This window comes from Notamacropus eugenii, chromosome 5 (genome assembly GCF_028372415.1).
Source record: "Notamacropus eugenii isolate mMacEug1 chromosome 5, mMacEug1.pri_v2, whole genome shotgun sequence".
NCBI lineage: Eukaryota > Metazoa > Chordata > Mammalia > Diprotodontia > Macropodidae > Notamacropus > Notamacropus eugenii.
Window position 1 is genome coordinate 370,286,250 of NC_092876.1, and position 17,869 is coordinate 370,304,118.

At 36.2% G+C, this 17,869-nt stretch overlaps 1 protein-coding gene across 1 annotated transcript in view; it reads right to left on the reverse strand.

Annotated features, from left to right (window-relative positions):
- Positions 1-17,869, reverse strand: part of PPEF1 (protein phosphatase with EF-hand domain 1) — a 163,711-nt gene that overhangs the window by 44,079 nt on the left and 101,763 nt on the right. The window contains exons 8-11 of the mRNA XM_072614213.1: positions 17,059-17,225; positions 13,427-13,463; positions 10,277-10,426; positions 5,192-5,320 (exon numbers count right to left, since the gene is read on the reverse strand). Of these exons, the coding sequence (XP_072470314.1) occupies positions 5,192-5,320; positions 10,277-10,426; positions 13,427-13,463; positions 17,059-17,225 (483 nt within the window). The remainder of the gene's footprint in view (positions 1-5,191; positions 5,321-10,276; positions 10,427-13,426; positions 13,464-17,058; positions 17,226-17,869) is intronic.

The window sequence follows — 17,869 nt, forward strand, 5'->3', positions numbered from 1 at the left end:
TTTTGACATTAAAGGTCCCTTCTAGCTCTAAAGCTATGCTCCTTTGATACTATAATCTCTTGGGTATGCTTGTTACAGTAAAATGAAGTATGGCCCATTTATAATCCCCATGTTAGCAACTTTCTGACAGGGTACTCAGGGCAAGTATACATAATTAAGTCAAAATAATGGCCATGAAGGACCCAAATGACTACTTTATATTCATAATAGCATACATTTCTATAGCACTTCAAGGTTTGAGAAAAACATTACAGATTATCTCATTTGATCTTCACAACAACCCTATGAGATATGCATTATTATCCTCATTTTGCAGATGAAGGAACTGAAGCTAAGAAAGTTTAAATGACTTGACCAGGGTCACATACTAATAAATGTCTGAGGTAGGATTAGAACTCAGATCTTTCTGACTCCAAGTTCAACACTCTCTACTGTTCCATCTAGCTGTGTCCACCTGGTATCAGATGGATATCAAGAAGCAGTGGGGAAAATATTAGAAAGTGCCTTCAGAAGGTACTTCTCTGAACTTTCAAAGATTTTACTATTCACCTTTGAAAGGGGCAGACTCCACTTAAGAAATTATAGATCTTGTCAATCTCCTTTGCCTAAAAGGAGATAGGTGACTACACATCATGGAAGCATACTGCATGAACTGGCAATTCTGGGGAAACATTCTACCCAGGATTTTTAAAAAGCAAAGATTTTTTAAAAGAAAATAGAGCCAGGCCCAACAAAAACATGATCTTGCTCAGTCTGTATATAACAAATAATAATCATGTAGAGAACATAGTCCTTACAGAGAAGTGCTTTGAAAGTCAAGGGATGGGGTGAAATAAAAGAAAGAGAGGAGTAAGGGCCAGCAAGGATAAATGCTGTAGAAAAATAAAGGAAAACCAAGAAATGACCATTGAACTTGGCAAATAAAAGGTCTCTGTTTAGAGAGAGAAGTTTCAGTAAAATGATAGAAATAGAAATTAGATTGTAGGCGACTGAAGAGTGAATGGTGGTAAGGAAATGGAGACAGCAATTGCAGACAAAAAATTTGTCATTGAAGAGAAGGATACAGCTAGGTCTATCGCTTAGGGAACAAAGTAATTGAGTTAGGATGTTTCCTTTTAGTATAGGAAAGAGATGAGAATGTTGATAGAAGGGCAAGGGAGCTAGGAGAGAGGGAGATGTTGAAGATGAGAGTGGATCAGTGGAAGAAAGTCCTTAAGGAAATAGAAGAGAATGGAATCACTGGCACAGACAGAAGAGTTAGGATCCATGGGGAGTTGCCATAAAATTTTCTGGGACAACAGGAACAGAAGAAGAAATAGTTGAGGACAGAGAGGATCTGATGCATGGATAAAGTGGGATGAGGGGATTTATGTCACACAGCCTCAGTCTTGCTGGTAAAGAAGAAAGTGAGATGATCCTGTTCTAAGATGGTGGGTAGAGGTAGAGGTGGGACCTTGAAAACAGAGTGTAAGATTTGGAGTAAATATTGTGGAGAGTGGGATGGAGGGTCAATAAGAGAGAAATAAAAGGACTGCTGCATAGCAGTGAAGGCTCTTTTAAAGCTATATAGCATTAATTTGTAGTAGTAGTAGTATGTAGTCAGCTTGGTTTTGTGCTGCCTTGTTGTGGTTGGTGTCTTGAGAGAAGAAGAAAGGACAGATGATAGGATTTTCCAACAGCTGTTGGGAATTACTGAGAACTGGAGACTATCAGGGCAGGTACAGAAAGATGTCATGGAGGCAAGAATTCCACATTCTACAGGAAGCCTTTTCCAATCTCAACTTGAGAATAGAGGGGAACCATAGACTTCAGACTGTAGAGGCATAGTAGGGGATAAGATCTGGGAAAATCATGAAGGAATCAAAGGATGGAAAGGTTTCAATTAAAGTATAAAGCTACTACAGAAGGAATGAGGGCAAAAGAATCAAAGCCTCTGGTCAGAGATGGAAAGATGGAGCTCATCATTTTGGAACTTTAAATGATGGTAACATTTAAGCCACAACAATCTTAATGAGTAGCTGAGGTAACATAGAGATGGAGGATGAAGAAGTTGAAGAACTTTGAAAGCAGGATGTTAGAAATTTTATAAGTGAACAATGAGGTTGCTGAAAATTACTGAAAGGGTTTAGGTAAAGAGGAAAACCAAATCATGGAGGAAGGTGAAAAAGCTTCTTAGAGGTTGATAGATGGAAGACAAAAGGGGCTGAGTGCATCAAATTTACTAAATTTTCATTTTGTTCCATGGCTAACTGATCATTCCAATATTTTATGGGATGGTATTCACCTTCGTTGCTCAATGGGTGTAGACATACATGTCCTGACTGCAATTTACTAGTCAATGAAACAAACCATGCTTGCATTTGCTGAAGAGGTAGGTAACATGGTGTCTGGATCAGGAATCCTTCCAGCACTGGATTTGGGATCAGAAGATATAGATTTGTGTAGCAGCTCAGCCACTTAATACTTGTATACTCTTGGGCAAACAAACTATACCTCTCTGGCCTTAGTCTCATCTCTGAAATGAGAGATTTGGATTACATAATGGAAGTTTTTTATTTCAGCACCCAGAAACAAAGCTCAGTTATGTTTTCATTTCATTAAAGACCATTCTCAAAGTAAAAGGGTGCCTTTAAACAAGCAAACAATTATATTTTGGGAAGATAAGCACAGTTCACTGATTTGCAAAATGTTCCTTCCCCCTCAGAACACTGGCCAGTGTGCATGGGTATAGGGATAGGGGATGCAGCAATACTCTAACTTGTACATCTTCATCTCTGCCTCTTGCCTTCCTTGACTTCTTTCAGGTACCAACTGAATTCCACATTCTAGAGGAAGCCTTTTCCAATCTTAAATTTAGTACCTTTTCTTGGCTAATTATTTCCAATTTATCTTGTATACAGTTATAGGTTGTTTATACATAGATGATTCCTTTATGGTCCATGCCATTAGATTGTGAGCTCCTCAAAGACAAAGACTTTGGCTTTTTTTGTATCTCCAAAACTTAGCACAGTGCCTGGCATATAGTAGGTGCTTAATAAATGCTTATTAACAGACTACCTTCAGATATATAGTCTTAGAAAAATATTTTACCTCTTTTAAATTAACTAAATTGTCCAATTATTTATTATTTTAATAACTTTTTTAGAACAGAAAAGCTAAAGAAAAGAGTAATAATATCTTATTTGTATATGTTATTTTGGGATATCTGTAAGAGTTGTTAGTCCAAAGCAATGAAGTCCAACCAAAAGTCAGTTTGGTAAACATAAAGGGCAGTAAAAGAAGCTATGAGGAGGCTTCCAATGGCTTACACCACTAGAAAGTAGGTGTTCTTTGTGGACTCTGATACTTTACTCCTGCTATTAATCATGCCCACCAGAAGCAGTTAGGATAATGGACCTCTTCACCGATGCAGGAATGGAATGTGCAAGCCAGTCTACTTGCTAGAATACACTGGTCTTCAGATCACATTCCTAAATCTTATAGGCATTCTGAGTGAACTGCTTCCATGTTGAATCATCAGCCCATGCTATTTTTTCTTGCTATTAAGTACAGTAGAAAGTGAGTTGAATTTGAAGCCAGAGGACCTGAGCTCAATTCCTCCCTTAGCTACTTAGGAGCTATGTGAACTTGGAACACTCACTTCTCTGTGTCTCAGTTTCATCACTTGTAAAATGGAAAAAACAATAGCTCCTATATCATAGGATTGCTGTGAGATTCAAATGAAATAATATATGAAGTGCTTTTTAAAACTTATAGAAATATGTAAATATTAGCTTCTGTTGCTGCTTCCTGGATTCAAATCCTATCTCTGCCACTTACTAGCTGTATGACCTTGCACAAGTCACCAAATCTCTCTAAGTTTTAGTTTCTTCTTCTCTAATATGAAGAGGTTGGAGTAAATGGCTTCTGAGACTCCTTGCAGCTCTAAATCAGTGACTCTGAGTATTTTATCTGACCTGGCAATTCACTGCTCCAAGTCCAGGACCTCATGGACTATAAATTCAACTTTGCTGTATCTACAATGTGGATATCTAAAGGACCAGGTTCTGCATGACAAGGAAGGCCCAAAAAAGCTTCCAAGTGAGGAAATTAAATAAGAGGTACCTCACTGACCAAAAAAACCTGTCCCTAAGTTTCAAGGTGTCTTATAGGGACTAGGGATTGGACTTGTGATTTCACTGACACAGAGAATTCCCAGATGAGATGACTATCTCTATTAGTGAATGTTGGCACTTTCCCTTCAACCTGGAGTCTTAGAGAGTAGCCTAGAAAAATGAGAAGTGAAGCAACTTGCCCAGGGACACTTAGTTAATATGTAAAAGAGGCAGATATTCTTGATTCATAAGCCTGCTCTCCATCTATAATGGCTGCTTAGCATGTGTGTATGTGAATACACACATATGTGTACACAAAGTATATACTGTGTATATATAGTCATGATGTGTGTTTACATTTGTACATATACCTACACTGTGTATACACATTATACATACACACACACACACACACACACACACACACACACACACACACTTGACTTATGACTCCATTGGTACAGGCAACTCCTAGATGAATACCTACTAATGTACAGTGCAGGGTAGTTATTGAAAAGTCAGAACCTTCTGACCCTATCAAAGATGTACGGACTTTCTACTGGGGTCAAAACTCTCACTATCTAATCAATAATATATTATCACTATCCAGGGTTGTCACAAGTGCTTCAATTATCACAAAGCTTTAAATTTATCACAAAGCCTTAAAACCACCATCTTGTATTACCTTTTCTATATCACCAGAAGGTCCTGCTCCAAAGGAAATCAAAACTGGTATAAAAGTATCTAAATATTTAAATAATGACATATTATAACAATCTAGCTTTACTATCAATCAATTGAAATTTATTTGGCATCCACTATATGAAGGACACTTTGCTAGGCATTATGAAGAAAGTAGTTTTCTTCCTTGCATATGCATATCACCATGAAACTGTATATACATCTCTCAGTATCTATACATATGTAAATAAACCATTTCTTTTAGGTCTCCAATCTGTATTACCTCTTGAAATAAGAACACAATAATTTAATGAAAAAGAAATAATTTCACCACAAGATAAAATATCTTCTATATTCTGAGAACATTTACCTTTTCAAAGAATATTTATTGGGTGCATATATTTGAACTCACATACCTGGTCCCGTTCAGTCTTTGAAAGCTGCTGCATAGCCAGCATCGATGGTGGGGTTAAGTCACGAGAAATACGTCCAGATTTTAAATCAGTTCCTGAATGTGCTGTTGGTGGCATTAGAACTGATCTCAACTACAAGAAAAATTCATTCTTTCTGTAAACATTCATCAGAAATCCAGCTTAATTTCTTTTTTTCTGTTTTAATATAATTGTATTGATATCTTTTGTTTTTATGTTACTGCCATTTCCCCCCTCCAGTGAGCCATTCCAAAGAAGAAAGAAGAGAAGGAAGAGGAGAAGGAGATGGAAAAAAAGGAAGTGAGAGGAGAGAGAGATGGAGGAGGAAAACAAAAGAAAGAAAAAGGGAAAAAGAAGTCCAGCAAAACCACTCCAACACATGGGTATTTCAGTATACACAATATTTCATGTCCATAGTCCCTCACCTTTTCTAAGGGAGGAAGATGCATTTTCTCAACTCTTCTTTGGAGCCAAGTTTGGTCAATATAATTTCACTGTATTTGGTTTATCTATGTTTTCCTTTACGTTGTAGTCATTGACTATGGGGTGTGTGTGTGTGTGTGTGTGTGTGTGTGTGTGTGTGTGTGTGTGTGTGTGTGTGTGTGCACGCACGTGTGTGTGTGTGCACGTGCATACGCATGTCTGCGTGTCGTTCTGCTTACTTTACTTTTCTTTTCTTGAAACTGTTCCCCTATCTCATATAGGCTGTAAGTGTGCCAGTTACTCATGGGCTGACCACATTTCTGATTGGCAAGAAAAGCTTTGATCCCTTATGTTTCCAACCTAAAACAGTTCATCTCACCTTAGGCAGCCTGGTGTTCCTCTGCTCCAAGAGGGTCACCATGATGGGGCCAGATTTAGTGCAGAGATTCAACCAGCTTTAACCCTATTGAGTTCAGAACTCCTGAGCTTGAGGGATTCAGTAGTCTCTGCTTCCCTGTAGCAGGGATTATGACATGGGTCACTAAGATTGGTAATGTTTTTAATTTCTTGTAGTACAATAATCCATGATATTTATATACCACAAATTGTTTAGTATTTCCCCAAATGATGGACATCTCAGGTTTTCCTCTACTACCACAAGAAAAGTCCTGCTATGAATATTTTGTTATATATAAGCTCTATAAGTACTTTTTAATCAATTTTATTTTTAACATAATGCCAAATTGGTTTCCAGAAGTGTGGGATAAATTGACAACTCCATTAATAGTTTGCCTATTTTTCCATAGTCTTCCCACATTGACTATTGCTATCTTTTGTTATCTTTGACAATTACTGGGTAAAATGAGATCTTAGAACTGTTTTGATTTGTAATTTTCTTATTATTAGTGATTTGAAGTAATTTTTTTATGGTTGTTAAAAGCTAGCAAGTTTTTTCAAAAACTATTTATTCATATCTTTTGACCTCTTATCCAATGGAGAATTGTTCTTGGTCTTATATATCTGTCATTTTCCTCTTCATATTTGATAATCAAATGCTTATAAGAGATATTTTATACAAAGATTTTCCCCAATCAGTGTTTTTCCTTCTTTTCCTAGGTACATTGATTTTGTTTATGCAAAGGCCTTTCAACTTTATGTAAATGAAATGATGTTTTATCTTTTATGATTCTTTATTGGCTTAAAAATGTGGATATGTGATTCTCTTCTACTTTTGAAAAGATGTGACCATTTCTATCTAGGTCATATCTATTTTGAGTATAATGTGGTGTATGGTATGCCAACTTAATTTCATGCATATAGAAGTCATTTGATATTTTGTGCCTATACTTTCTGTGCTCCTATCCTTCAAATTTTATAGAAGGTAAGATAATTTCTTTTCTTATGTTGCCATCTATCTTTTTTCATTGGTCTCCATGAAGTTCTCTGTCTCTTAAATTTCATTTCATATTTTCAAATCATTTGCCATATAGGGAAAGTTTTAATTCAGTCAATCAACAAGCATTTGTTAAGTACTTACTATGTGCTTTCTATATCCAAGTGCTGGATATACATACATTCATACATACATACATTTTATATATACATATATATATAATGTATGTATGTAAATATACAAAATAAAAAATACACTCCCTCCCCTCAAAGACCTCAAAATATAATGGAGGAGAAAACATGTAAACAACTACATAGACATGAAACAGAATAAATGAAAAGTAATCTCAGAAGGAAGGTATAGGCGATAGGGATCAGGGCTTTCTGAAAAAAAAAACATCTACTAAGAACTTGCTATAGGCTCAATTTGGTGGGATGATATAATTTTTAGATAATGGACTAGTTTTATTGGTTATTATCCAGTTGCATGCCATAGCCTGGACAACAGGCATTCTTCATTCATTTGTTTTGGGGTTTTTTGTTGGTTTTCTGTGTCTTACTGAACTCTTTCGAATATTTATTGATTTAAGGGGTTCTGTGATGTTCTGGGTCTTAATACAATCAGTACAAGTTGCTCTATAACAAGGAGCATTTCTGCCTCAAATAGGAGTAAAAAAAATTTAGTGCCTCACAATCTTTTCTTTCTATTTCCTGCCCCCCCCCCCGCACCAGGAAATTTAAACATACATATAGCTGCTCTCTATATAAATTCCTTAACTTCCCATTTCCTCAATCCCCCAGTTCCCATGACCTATTCCTCAACTCTACCTCAGGCACATACAGAGATGGTCATGCCTTTGTGGTCAATGCCTAATATGGAACAGCCATAAAAATTCTATCCCCTTTTTCGTGAATTCTAAAATTCCTTTATCTGATTACAATTTTCTGTTATTACAGCTTTCCTATGTCTCACAACCCCTAGCCCTGTTGTTCATCTTCATTGACCTCCATTTCTTCCACTGCTCAATTCTTTCCTGGGCCACTATCTTATGAACTGCCTACATTCTCCTCCTTTCCCTATTTCAACCCCTTGGTGAGCCAATTCAACTCTACTACTTCATCTAATATCTGCTTGCCCTCTTGTCCTCACCAAGCCCCATCTTGGGATTATTCCCTCCATCTGCCTCATGTGCTACTGAACAGAGCTGGAGAAAATCACAAAGATATGTTGACAAGTTCCACTATAAAATTTTGTTGTGTAATTTTAGCTGGGCCCTCAGTGCAGCAAAGTAAACATTATATTCCTCCCTAACTGAATCATTATCTGACTGTACACAGCAGCTTTTTAAACCTCCTAGTATATGTTCAAGGCTCCCACAATAAACTCTAGCCTCTCAGCTGAGGACCTTGCCACATATTTCACTGAAAAAAATTGAGACCATTCATAGAAAGCTCCATCTTTTCCCTTCTTCTTCCTCATCTCATGCCAGGTAGACATATTCTTCTGTTGTCTCAACACACATCCTTGATCCCATCCTCTCCTAGCTTCTACCTCAAATGGCCCCCACCATCATTCCCATTCTCATGTTCCATCTCTCCCTGTTTACTAGTCCTTTTCCTGCTACCTTCAAGGAGATTCATGTCTCCTCCATCTTTAAAAAGCCTTTGAACCTTGATAGCTCTCATGCTCTTCTTAGACCCAGCCAAATACCTTAAGAAAGTACTAGGTGCTTCTAACTCCTCTCCTTTTACTCTTCTAATTCCTCTACAATCTGACTTTTGATCTCATTTCTCATTATTCAACTGAAACTGACCTCTCCAAAGTTTCTAATGATCAATTAGTAACAATTAAGAAATTAGCAAATCCTTTTCTCAATTCTGATTATCTTGGCCTCTCTTTGGCATTTAATACTATTGATTACCTTCTGGATACTATCTCCCCTCTAGATTTTTATGACACTGCTCTGTTTAATTTTCCTTTCTATAGTACTAATCTTTCTTGGTCTCTTTTGTTGTCTCTCCCTTTAGGTCATGCCCACTGTGGGGGCATCCCTCCAAAAGGGATTCTATCTTGCCCAATATTCTCTTCTCCCTCTAAACTTTCTCATTTGGTTATATCATTAGTTCCTATTTCTAAGTAAGTTCCTATTTCTAAGTGTTTTAGTTCCTATCTCTAGCAGATGATTCTCAGATCTATATATCCAGTCCTAACATCTCTCCTGGAGCAGCTAGATGGCACAGTAGATAGAATGCCAGGCATGACATCTGGAAGACTCCTCTTCCTGAGTTCAAATATGGCCTTAGACACTTCCTACCCGTGTGACCCTGGGCAAGTCACTTAATTCTATTACCTCAGTTTTCTCATCTGTAAAATGATCTAGAGAAGAAAGTGGCAAACCACTCCAGTACCTTTAACCAAGAAAACCCAAATAGGGTCACAAAGAGTCAGACATAATTGAAACAACTGAAGAACATCTCCCCTGAACTCTAGTCAGGAATCATCAATTTCTGATTAGACATATCAAACTGCTTATTCCACTGGCATCTCAAACTCACAGTATTCAAAACAGAATTCATTGTCTTTTTCCCCAAATCTGCCCCCTTCCCAAACTTTCCTATCACATCATTTCATTAATTCAGACCTGCAACCTTGATGTCATCCTCAGTTCCTCACTTTTACCCAGCCCACATATCTAATCCATTACCAAACCATGTTGTTTCTGCCTTGATGGCATATCTCATACATATTCCCTTTTCTCCACTTACCACCTCTCACTTACACTACTATAATATGTTCTTCTACCTGATTTTCCTGCTATAAAATTATATGTATGTGTGTAATTGGGATTTTTCTTTAAAGAATTGAATTGAAAGTTTCAACTACCAAGAAACTATATAAAGTTTCATTTACAAAAATAAGACAGAGCATCCTAAACATTTTTTTTACCTGACTTGATGATAATAATATAATTGCTCAGAACACAAAGGTTACAAAAAGAACTATCACTCTGGATCTGCTGAAGCTTTCAGTTTGTATAGTTCCCAATCAAATCTCACAACCAGATGGTTTACCTAAGCCACCATTACCCTCAACCATGTTTCACTGTAAAATTGTTTTCTCATCATTATTCATACCTAGGTAGTTAGTCACGTTATGTTTCATTAGGAGAGTTTTGTTTTTCAGTTAGCTTTTGACTAAGCTTTTCAGAGTCAACTAATTCATAACTAACAGTTCTCTGAAACTCTATTACTCACCTTATTTCTTTTCATTTGTTTGAGTATATTCAAATCTGTAGTGTCTGATATTCCTCCATGTATGACCAGAATTTTTTCATCAATTATAGTGCCAATTGGAAGCCAGGTATAAACTTCTTCCAGAATGTGCAAGATTTTTGAACCATGTTGCTAGAAATAAACAGTTTGAGTAGGTTTATTCATTTTTCTGAGTGATTTAAAGTTCTATAATACTAACTATGTTTCAAACAAAAGTACTTGTTTATATTCCACAAAGGAAAGAAATTGACATCATTTACTCATCAATTAAAATAAAATAGAAATGAATGAAAAAATGGATTGTTTCAGATTCATTAATCCACCAACCAATAACTTCTCCATAACACAATCAGGCTAGGGAGTGTAATGTGTAAAATGAAATCTAATAAGTAGCTCACATTGTTTAAAGCTGGTTTGTTCTATTGCTTAATCTGAGCCACATGATAACAGCTAACCTACAGTACTTAAAGGTTTACAAGGCATTTTGCATATAATATCCTCATAACAATCTCTAGGCATAACAATCTCTAGGGGATTTGTTCTGTGAAATTTGGATTCAATCAAAGATCACACTTGAGGACTTAAAGGGTCATGTAGCCTCAAGACCACAGGTTCCCCACCCTTGCTGGAGACTATCAAGGGTTACCAGTGATAACACCAGGGCATATACGGTGCTTATCAAACTCAGTTACAAAATTCTAGATATCTCTTGAGATCCTCAACTGCTAGAGGATATTGTAAGACTAAAAGCAGCTACGAACTTTTATCAGCTTTCAACAGATAGAGAATGAGTAAGCCAATGTGACACTGCTGTCATCGCCACATCATGTGCCAAGCATCACCCCTGCCTCTCATGATCTGTAAGGAGTATAAGAGAATAAGCATTTATTAAATGCCAACTATGTGCCAAGCACTGGGCTAAACACTTTACAAACATTACTTCATTTGAGCTATACCCTTGACAGGAAGGGAAAGGAGGAGGAGGAAAAGGAAGAACTTGGAGATTGAGGTGGAAAATAAATTTTACTGACTTCAAAATTTTGCCTAGAACTGGTTCTGATTATTGACATTGAACAGAATTCAATTGAACCTTAACAGGTTCAACCTTACATTTGCTGTTATCTCTCCATAGTCTTCATGTGATAACTAGTGATCCAGCTCATATTCTTTCCTCACATTCCACATTGCAGGTCTTAGGGGACTGGATACAAGAAGTGAAGAATTCTCTCCTAGTCTCCATAGACAGCTGTTTCTATCCTACTATCATTACTCTACAGGAAATGAACCCTCTGTTCTTTTATCTATTCCCTGTAGCTGATTCGTTCATAGGTTCAACAAGGTATATGTAGCTATTCATTTTACCTTCTCTATACTCACATGGATTGAATCATATATACATTTGGCTAACACTGTTGTAATTCAATACTGAGCCCTAGAAGGGAAAAAGCAGGAGTGGTTTCTTTATCTGGAGCAAGGCAAAATAAATAGAATTTCAGCTAATGGAAAGTGATCCCTTTTCTTTATGACCTTCTTGTTTCCCCTCTTCTCCCAATAAACTAATGCAAAGATGACATGGAAAACCACATTTAAAATAAAAAAACTATGATTCTACCATGCTCTTTGCATACGGCAGAAAGAGCAACAGACTTGATGCCAGGAGATCTGGATTCAAATCCTGGCTTCAACTTTGTAACTGGGTAATCATGAGCATGACACAACTTATGAAAGATTGTTTCCTCATTCATAAAATAGCCTAATTCTACTTGAAGTACATACCTCAGAGGATTGCTGTGAGGATAGCAATTAAAGAACAATACAAGTATACCTTAAAGAACCATAAAATGTGTTATTATTTCATACTAGCTGCATAAAATATGTGTGTGTGTGTGTTTTCAGTATATTGTGATCTAGTTTGTTTCTATCAAAACACTTTGGGAGGTAATAGGGCACAGTGTAAAAAACTCTGACTTAGGAGTCAGAAGACCCAGGTTCAAATCCTGACTCTGACACTTAGTACCAAGGTAACTGTGGGCAAGGTACTTAACCTCAATAACTCCCCTGATAAATGACGGGGTTTGATTTACATAAGTAATTGCATGAGTCCCCTTCACTTGGAGAGCTATAGTCCTACGACCTACACTTTCCCCATTGTTATTAATGTAAAATAGCAAAAAAAATTATTATTTCCATCTTGACTTAGTTGGCTAAGTTAATGAGTGACTCTAGAATAGCCTATCAGTCTGTCTCATTTCCTTACAGTTCCTAAGGTAATACAATAAAACACACACACACATACACACACACAAACACAAACAATATCTTCCATTGAGTAGATAAATGCTAGGCACACACCAAAATCATTAAACTATTCTTAGATTTCAAAGTTATCTATTTTAAATCATTTGTGTAGGATTGACTATAACTAGAAGGAATCTAAGCACATTTCCAAAAACTATGTAGTCCTTAGCAGGAAGCTATAGGCCCGGGGGACATTACTGATAATTTAATCTCTGCTTTCATTTGAAGGTTAGGATCTTCACTATAATAATGATGATGATAATAATGCTGCTGTTTAGTCGTTTTCAGTCATGTCTGGGATTTTCTTGGCAAAGTAGTTTGCCATTTCCTTCTCCAGCTCATTTTACAGATGATGAAACTGATGTGAATAGGGTTATCCCTAGAGTCACACAACTAAGAAATGTCTGAAGCCAGATCTGAACTCAGAAAAAAGTCTCAATGACTCTAGTACTGGTGTTTTCTCCATTATACCCTCTAACTGCCCAATGATAATGATAATAATGATAATGTCATTATTATTATTATAGCTAGCATTTATATAGTGAGTTTGCAAAGTACTTTACAAATATTATCTCATTTTATCCTCACAATACCCCTTGGAGATAGGTGTTAATTATTATCCCTATTTTACAGGTAAAGAAACTAACACTGAGGTTGTGTTGCCTAGAGCCACAGAGCTAGTGTCTGAGGCTAGATTTGAATTTCTTCCTTCCTAACTTCAGGTTTAGTGCTCTAACTGTGACATCTAGCTACCCCTAAGATATGGGAAGTAAATGGGTTGTCTTATCATTGATTAATGCATGAAATCAAAGGAAATTAGGAAAAAAAATTTACCTTATATTTTTGCATAACTTCTTTTGTGAAGCCATACCTAAAAAAGCAATAGAAATACAAAAGACTTAACTAAATGTTAATCAATTCAGAGGCAAACAGAAAATTATAAAGCCATAATAAGAAACAAATAAACAAAATTTTGTTTAAAACTATTTTTCAGTAAGTATTTATTGAACATTTACTTGAAGGAGAAAGCTTCCTTTAAGTACTACATATGAAGCAAAAGTAGTCCAATATATAGTCCTTACCCTCAAAGATTTTCAAATCTTGTTGTATTTAAACAATTAGAAAATAACATAAATGGTGCCTCATTAAATGACATATTATATAGTACAATAGAACTTAAGAAGGATTTGAGAGAAGGGAGACAAAATGGATGGGCCCATGAAAGAAGATCTCCATTTCTATGATAGATTTTGTAATAAACAAATAATCCAAAAAATTTGACTGATGGACAATAAATTAATAACATTTTGGAGCTGGAAGAAGTTTCATAGGCTATCTTGCCCAAACTCTAACTAAAGCATGAATTACTTCAAGGGTAATGAATGGGGAGAAAAATGGTAACTATAAGATTATGCCATATTACCACTAGATACTTGTAAGAAATGGCATAAAAGGCATACCTATTCAAAGAAAGAGGTAGGTTAGTCATGTATGGAAAATAAAATATAACAGATATAGGGCAAATATTGCTATGGTGCCATATGACATCACTTAGAGAATACTGACAACAAAAAAGATGGGATTTTGCATTACAAGGTGTGGGGAAACTAAGGAAGATTCTCCCCAGTCCTTTGCATGACCATCACATGACCTAACATAAGGAATGTAACTTAAAGTTGATATGCTTAACTGGGAGTTCCAGGAGAAGCAGCAGAATCAATGAAGCATGCAGTCAGAGTGAAGGGACCCTTATCTTAAGAATCATAAGACTCCTTAAGGGAGAAGGTGTCTGTGTTCAAGGTTCTGATCAGACGTTGGACACATATATCAAAGTCAACAACTAGAACTTTTGGCCAGAGTTCCTTCTTTGTCCTAATGATCCCCTTTTCCCTAAAGGTACATTTATAAAAGGACAGAGAGAAGGATTTTTGGAGGTCTTTTGCTACAGAAGCGGGGATGCTCTCCCACCCAGGACCTTTGCCAACTATTTCCCCGCTTTCAGCCTCCCCAGTTGTGCCAAAGTGTTGGAGCTCAGACTTGGCTGGTGACGTACACTTTTTCTTTTTCTATTCTGTCCTAACTATTATCTACTGTTTATATGTATACACTTGCTAACTTGCATTATTTGTAGTAATAAAACTTAAGTGCCTATTAAGTTTGTTTTAGTGCGTGTCATTGTATCTTAAGATCCAAACCTAAAGTAAAAGTACTGCACAGTCTATCTAATCCCTTTCAATTGCAGAAAGTAACTTTGAATTGTTGAAAACACTTCATCATTTCCAAAATGCAATTCAGTCTGCCATTTATTTGCCTCCTATTCAATTCCTGATCCAGCTTATTGTTGATTATAATGGCTGTCCAAAATATCTGTAATTATAGATGACTACTACTAATAATATTTAATACCATTTATATAGCACTTTAAGGTTTACATGGGTTAAATGAATTGCCCAGGGTCACACACCTCATTAATTGACTGAGGCTATATTTAAACTTGGGTCTTCCTGACTCCGAGTCCTATACACTAACCACTGCACCTAGAGGAAGTCCCCTGAGATATTCAGTGACCCCTTTTATCAAAGATTTAGAGAAGGATGTGGACAGGACATTACTTTTTTCTGGTCCTTTTCAGTTTTCACAAGTCTCAATTCATACTAATATTAGTTTTATCCATGACAATTTGTGGTACTGTATCACCAAGGCAATATTCACAGAACCAACAGTGACTATGAATATGCCAGTATAGTTCTGAATCATAAGGTATAACAGATTGTCCATAAAGAAGGAAGAAGAAAAACATTTATTCAGACACCAGGAGGCTGAATCCCAACACCAGAAAGCCAAATATGTTATAGTAATCAAAAAGTCTATACACATTAACACTACAGGGAACAACATCATTCCCAAGCCTTCCCTCTGCCAAGGGCCTTCCCACAAGCAAACACTCACAAGACTAGCTGTGCATGCCTGTATCCTCTCTCCTCCACTTTAACTGCTCTCATCAATTTCCTCTCAGCTCTGTTCCACCCTTCCAGTTCCACCCCGTCAGCAAACTCCTCCTACCACATGTGACTTAGGTTTTCATGTGATTTAAGCAGGTCACATGGGCCTATTAATGGGTGGGGAAAATATATTTTTTTTAATGATACAAGATTTAACCAATTACAGGGCCACTAAAACCCAATAAAATGGATTCTTAAAGGTTATTCAAGTATTACTGAGATGTTTTAAGTACTAGCCCAGCAAAAGAAAGTCATCTAAGGACCAGCCTAGATAAGCAGAAAGCATGTGGCTCAATCCCAAAAGCTGGTTGCTAATTGATGATTCATCTATCTATCTATATATATATATCAATATATAACCAAAATATCTCATGAAACCACCTGCTAAGATATTGAGGAGCTATGATCTTCAATCTATGATTGATGCAATTATGTTGATGCAATTATGTATCCAGCTATGTGTAAAGAATCAAAGCATCCCAGAGTACCCAGTGTGTCACTATTTTATTCTTTGATTTTGTTTTTATTTGTGGCATTGATTTCCACATAGTAATCTTAGAGTATAAACATAACATAAAGGAATATTATGAGGATTTTTTCCCCTTTATAAGCATATAGGCCTGAGGGACTCTCTCTTTACCTCTTCTATAGAGACCAAGACATGAGATGGAAAACATATTCTAATGTTCACAGGAGAGACTATGGATGGGCTCAAAAAGAGTATAATCCTAATTTGTCTAGGACAGGCCTGCACAAACTGTGACCCACCAAAGGATTTTGGGTGGCCCACAAAAAAATTTAGAGGAAAATAACCTCTACATTTTACATAGAAATCCTTTGGCATGCCTGTGGGCTGTAAGAAGTCTACAGGCCACAGGTAGTATAGGCCTGGTCTAGGGGAATCCCTGTATTAGATCAATAAACCCAAAAGTGAAAAGTTCATTTGAGAAATGTCCCAAATTTCCCCCTAACCTGTTTAAATTGAACTATGGGTTATGTATGCAAACTGATTAATGTAGGTTTCAATTATATCAAAAAACTAAGCTAAAGGTTATTATCACATTATAAATTTTTCTTATGCTAGCAACAAGACACTGATAGCTAAGGAAATGTCTGAGGTACAAAAATCAGGAGCTGAAACAGTTCTATTCTACATTTCTCCCATCCCTTCCCCTTGGACCTCAGCGTGAGCTAGCATGTCTCCTGTTCATGCAAGATACTTATTTCTTGGGTGACCTTAGGCAAGTCATTGACCTTCCTTACACTTCAATTTCTTCACCGGGAAAATGAGGAGGCGGGAAAAGGTCACCTCTGAGGTCCTTCCCATCTCTTGATCATGTTTTGGAAATTCTAAAATTGAGGACCTTTCACAATGTGAAGTATATGCATGAAAGAATATTTTAAAAAGAACTTTTGTAGGGTACAAAATAAAGCAGAGAAAAACCTAAAGTCAGTCAACATTACCTCATGTTCATTAGATAATCTTCATGATTGCCTCTGTTCAAGCACACATCATTGGGATAAACAAGAAGAAATGAAAACAGGACCATCAGTACTTCCATGGAATTTTGCCCTCTATCTACAAAATCACCATTGAAAATGTATCTGTTAGTCCCTGAGGGGAGACCATTCTGCAGAAGAAGGAAGAAAAAGAGATCAATTACATGAATTGCATGAATTACAATCATATTACAATATGTAATATATCATATATTAATTATAATAATAAAATATATACAATCATATAATAAATCTTTAAAGTAGATCATTAAGATAAAATAAATAATTTTGACTACATAAAATTAAAAGGCATTTGCATTCATTAAATCAGTGAATACAAAATTAGAAAATAAGCAATAATGGGAAAAGTATTTGCATCAAATATCACCAATAAATTCCGATCTTCAAAATAAATGAATGTTAGCCATATCTCATGGTTTTGAGGGTTTTTAACCATATATATTATTACTGAATTTGATCAGACACCTTATTTATCAGATTTAGTTACAAATTAATTTTGGCTATTTCAAGAAACTGAATATTTAAGGGATAAAAAATTTAGCAGCAATGAAAATATTCAATCAAATAACTAACCATTTCAATAATATCATTAGATCTTATAGGTTCAAATGCTATGTACTGCCGTGATTCTGAAATTTATATATCCAGCCCTAGTCTCTCTCCTGAACTCTAATCCCACATTATTCAATTGCCCTGTTGGACCTTCTGAACTGGATGATCCCTAGGCATCTCAAACTCAACATGTCCAGAAAAT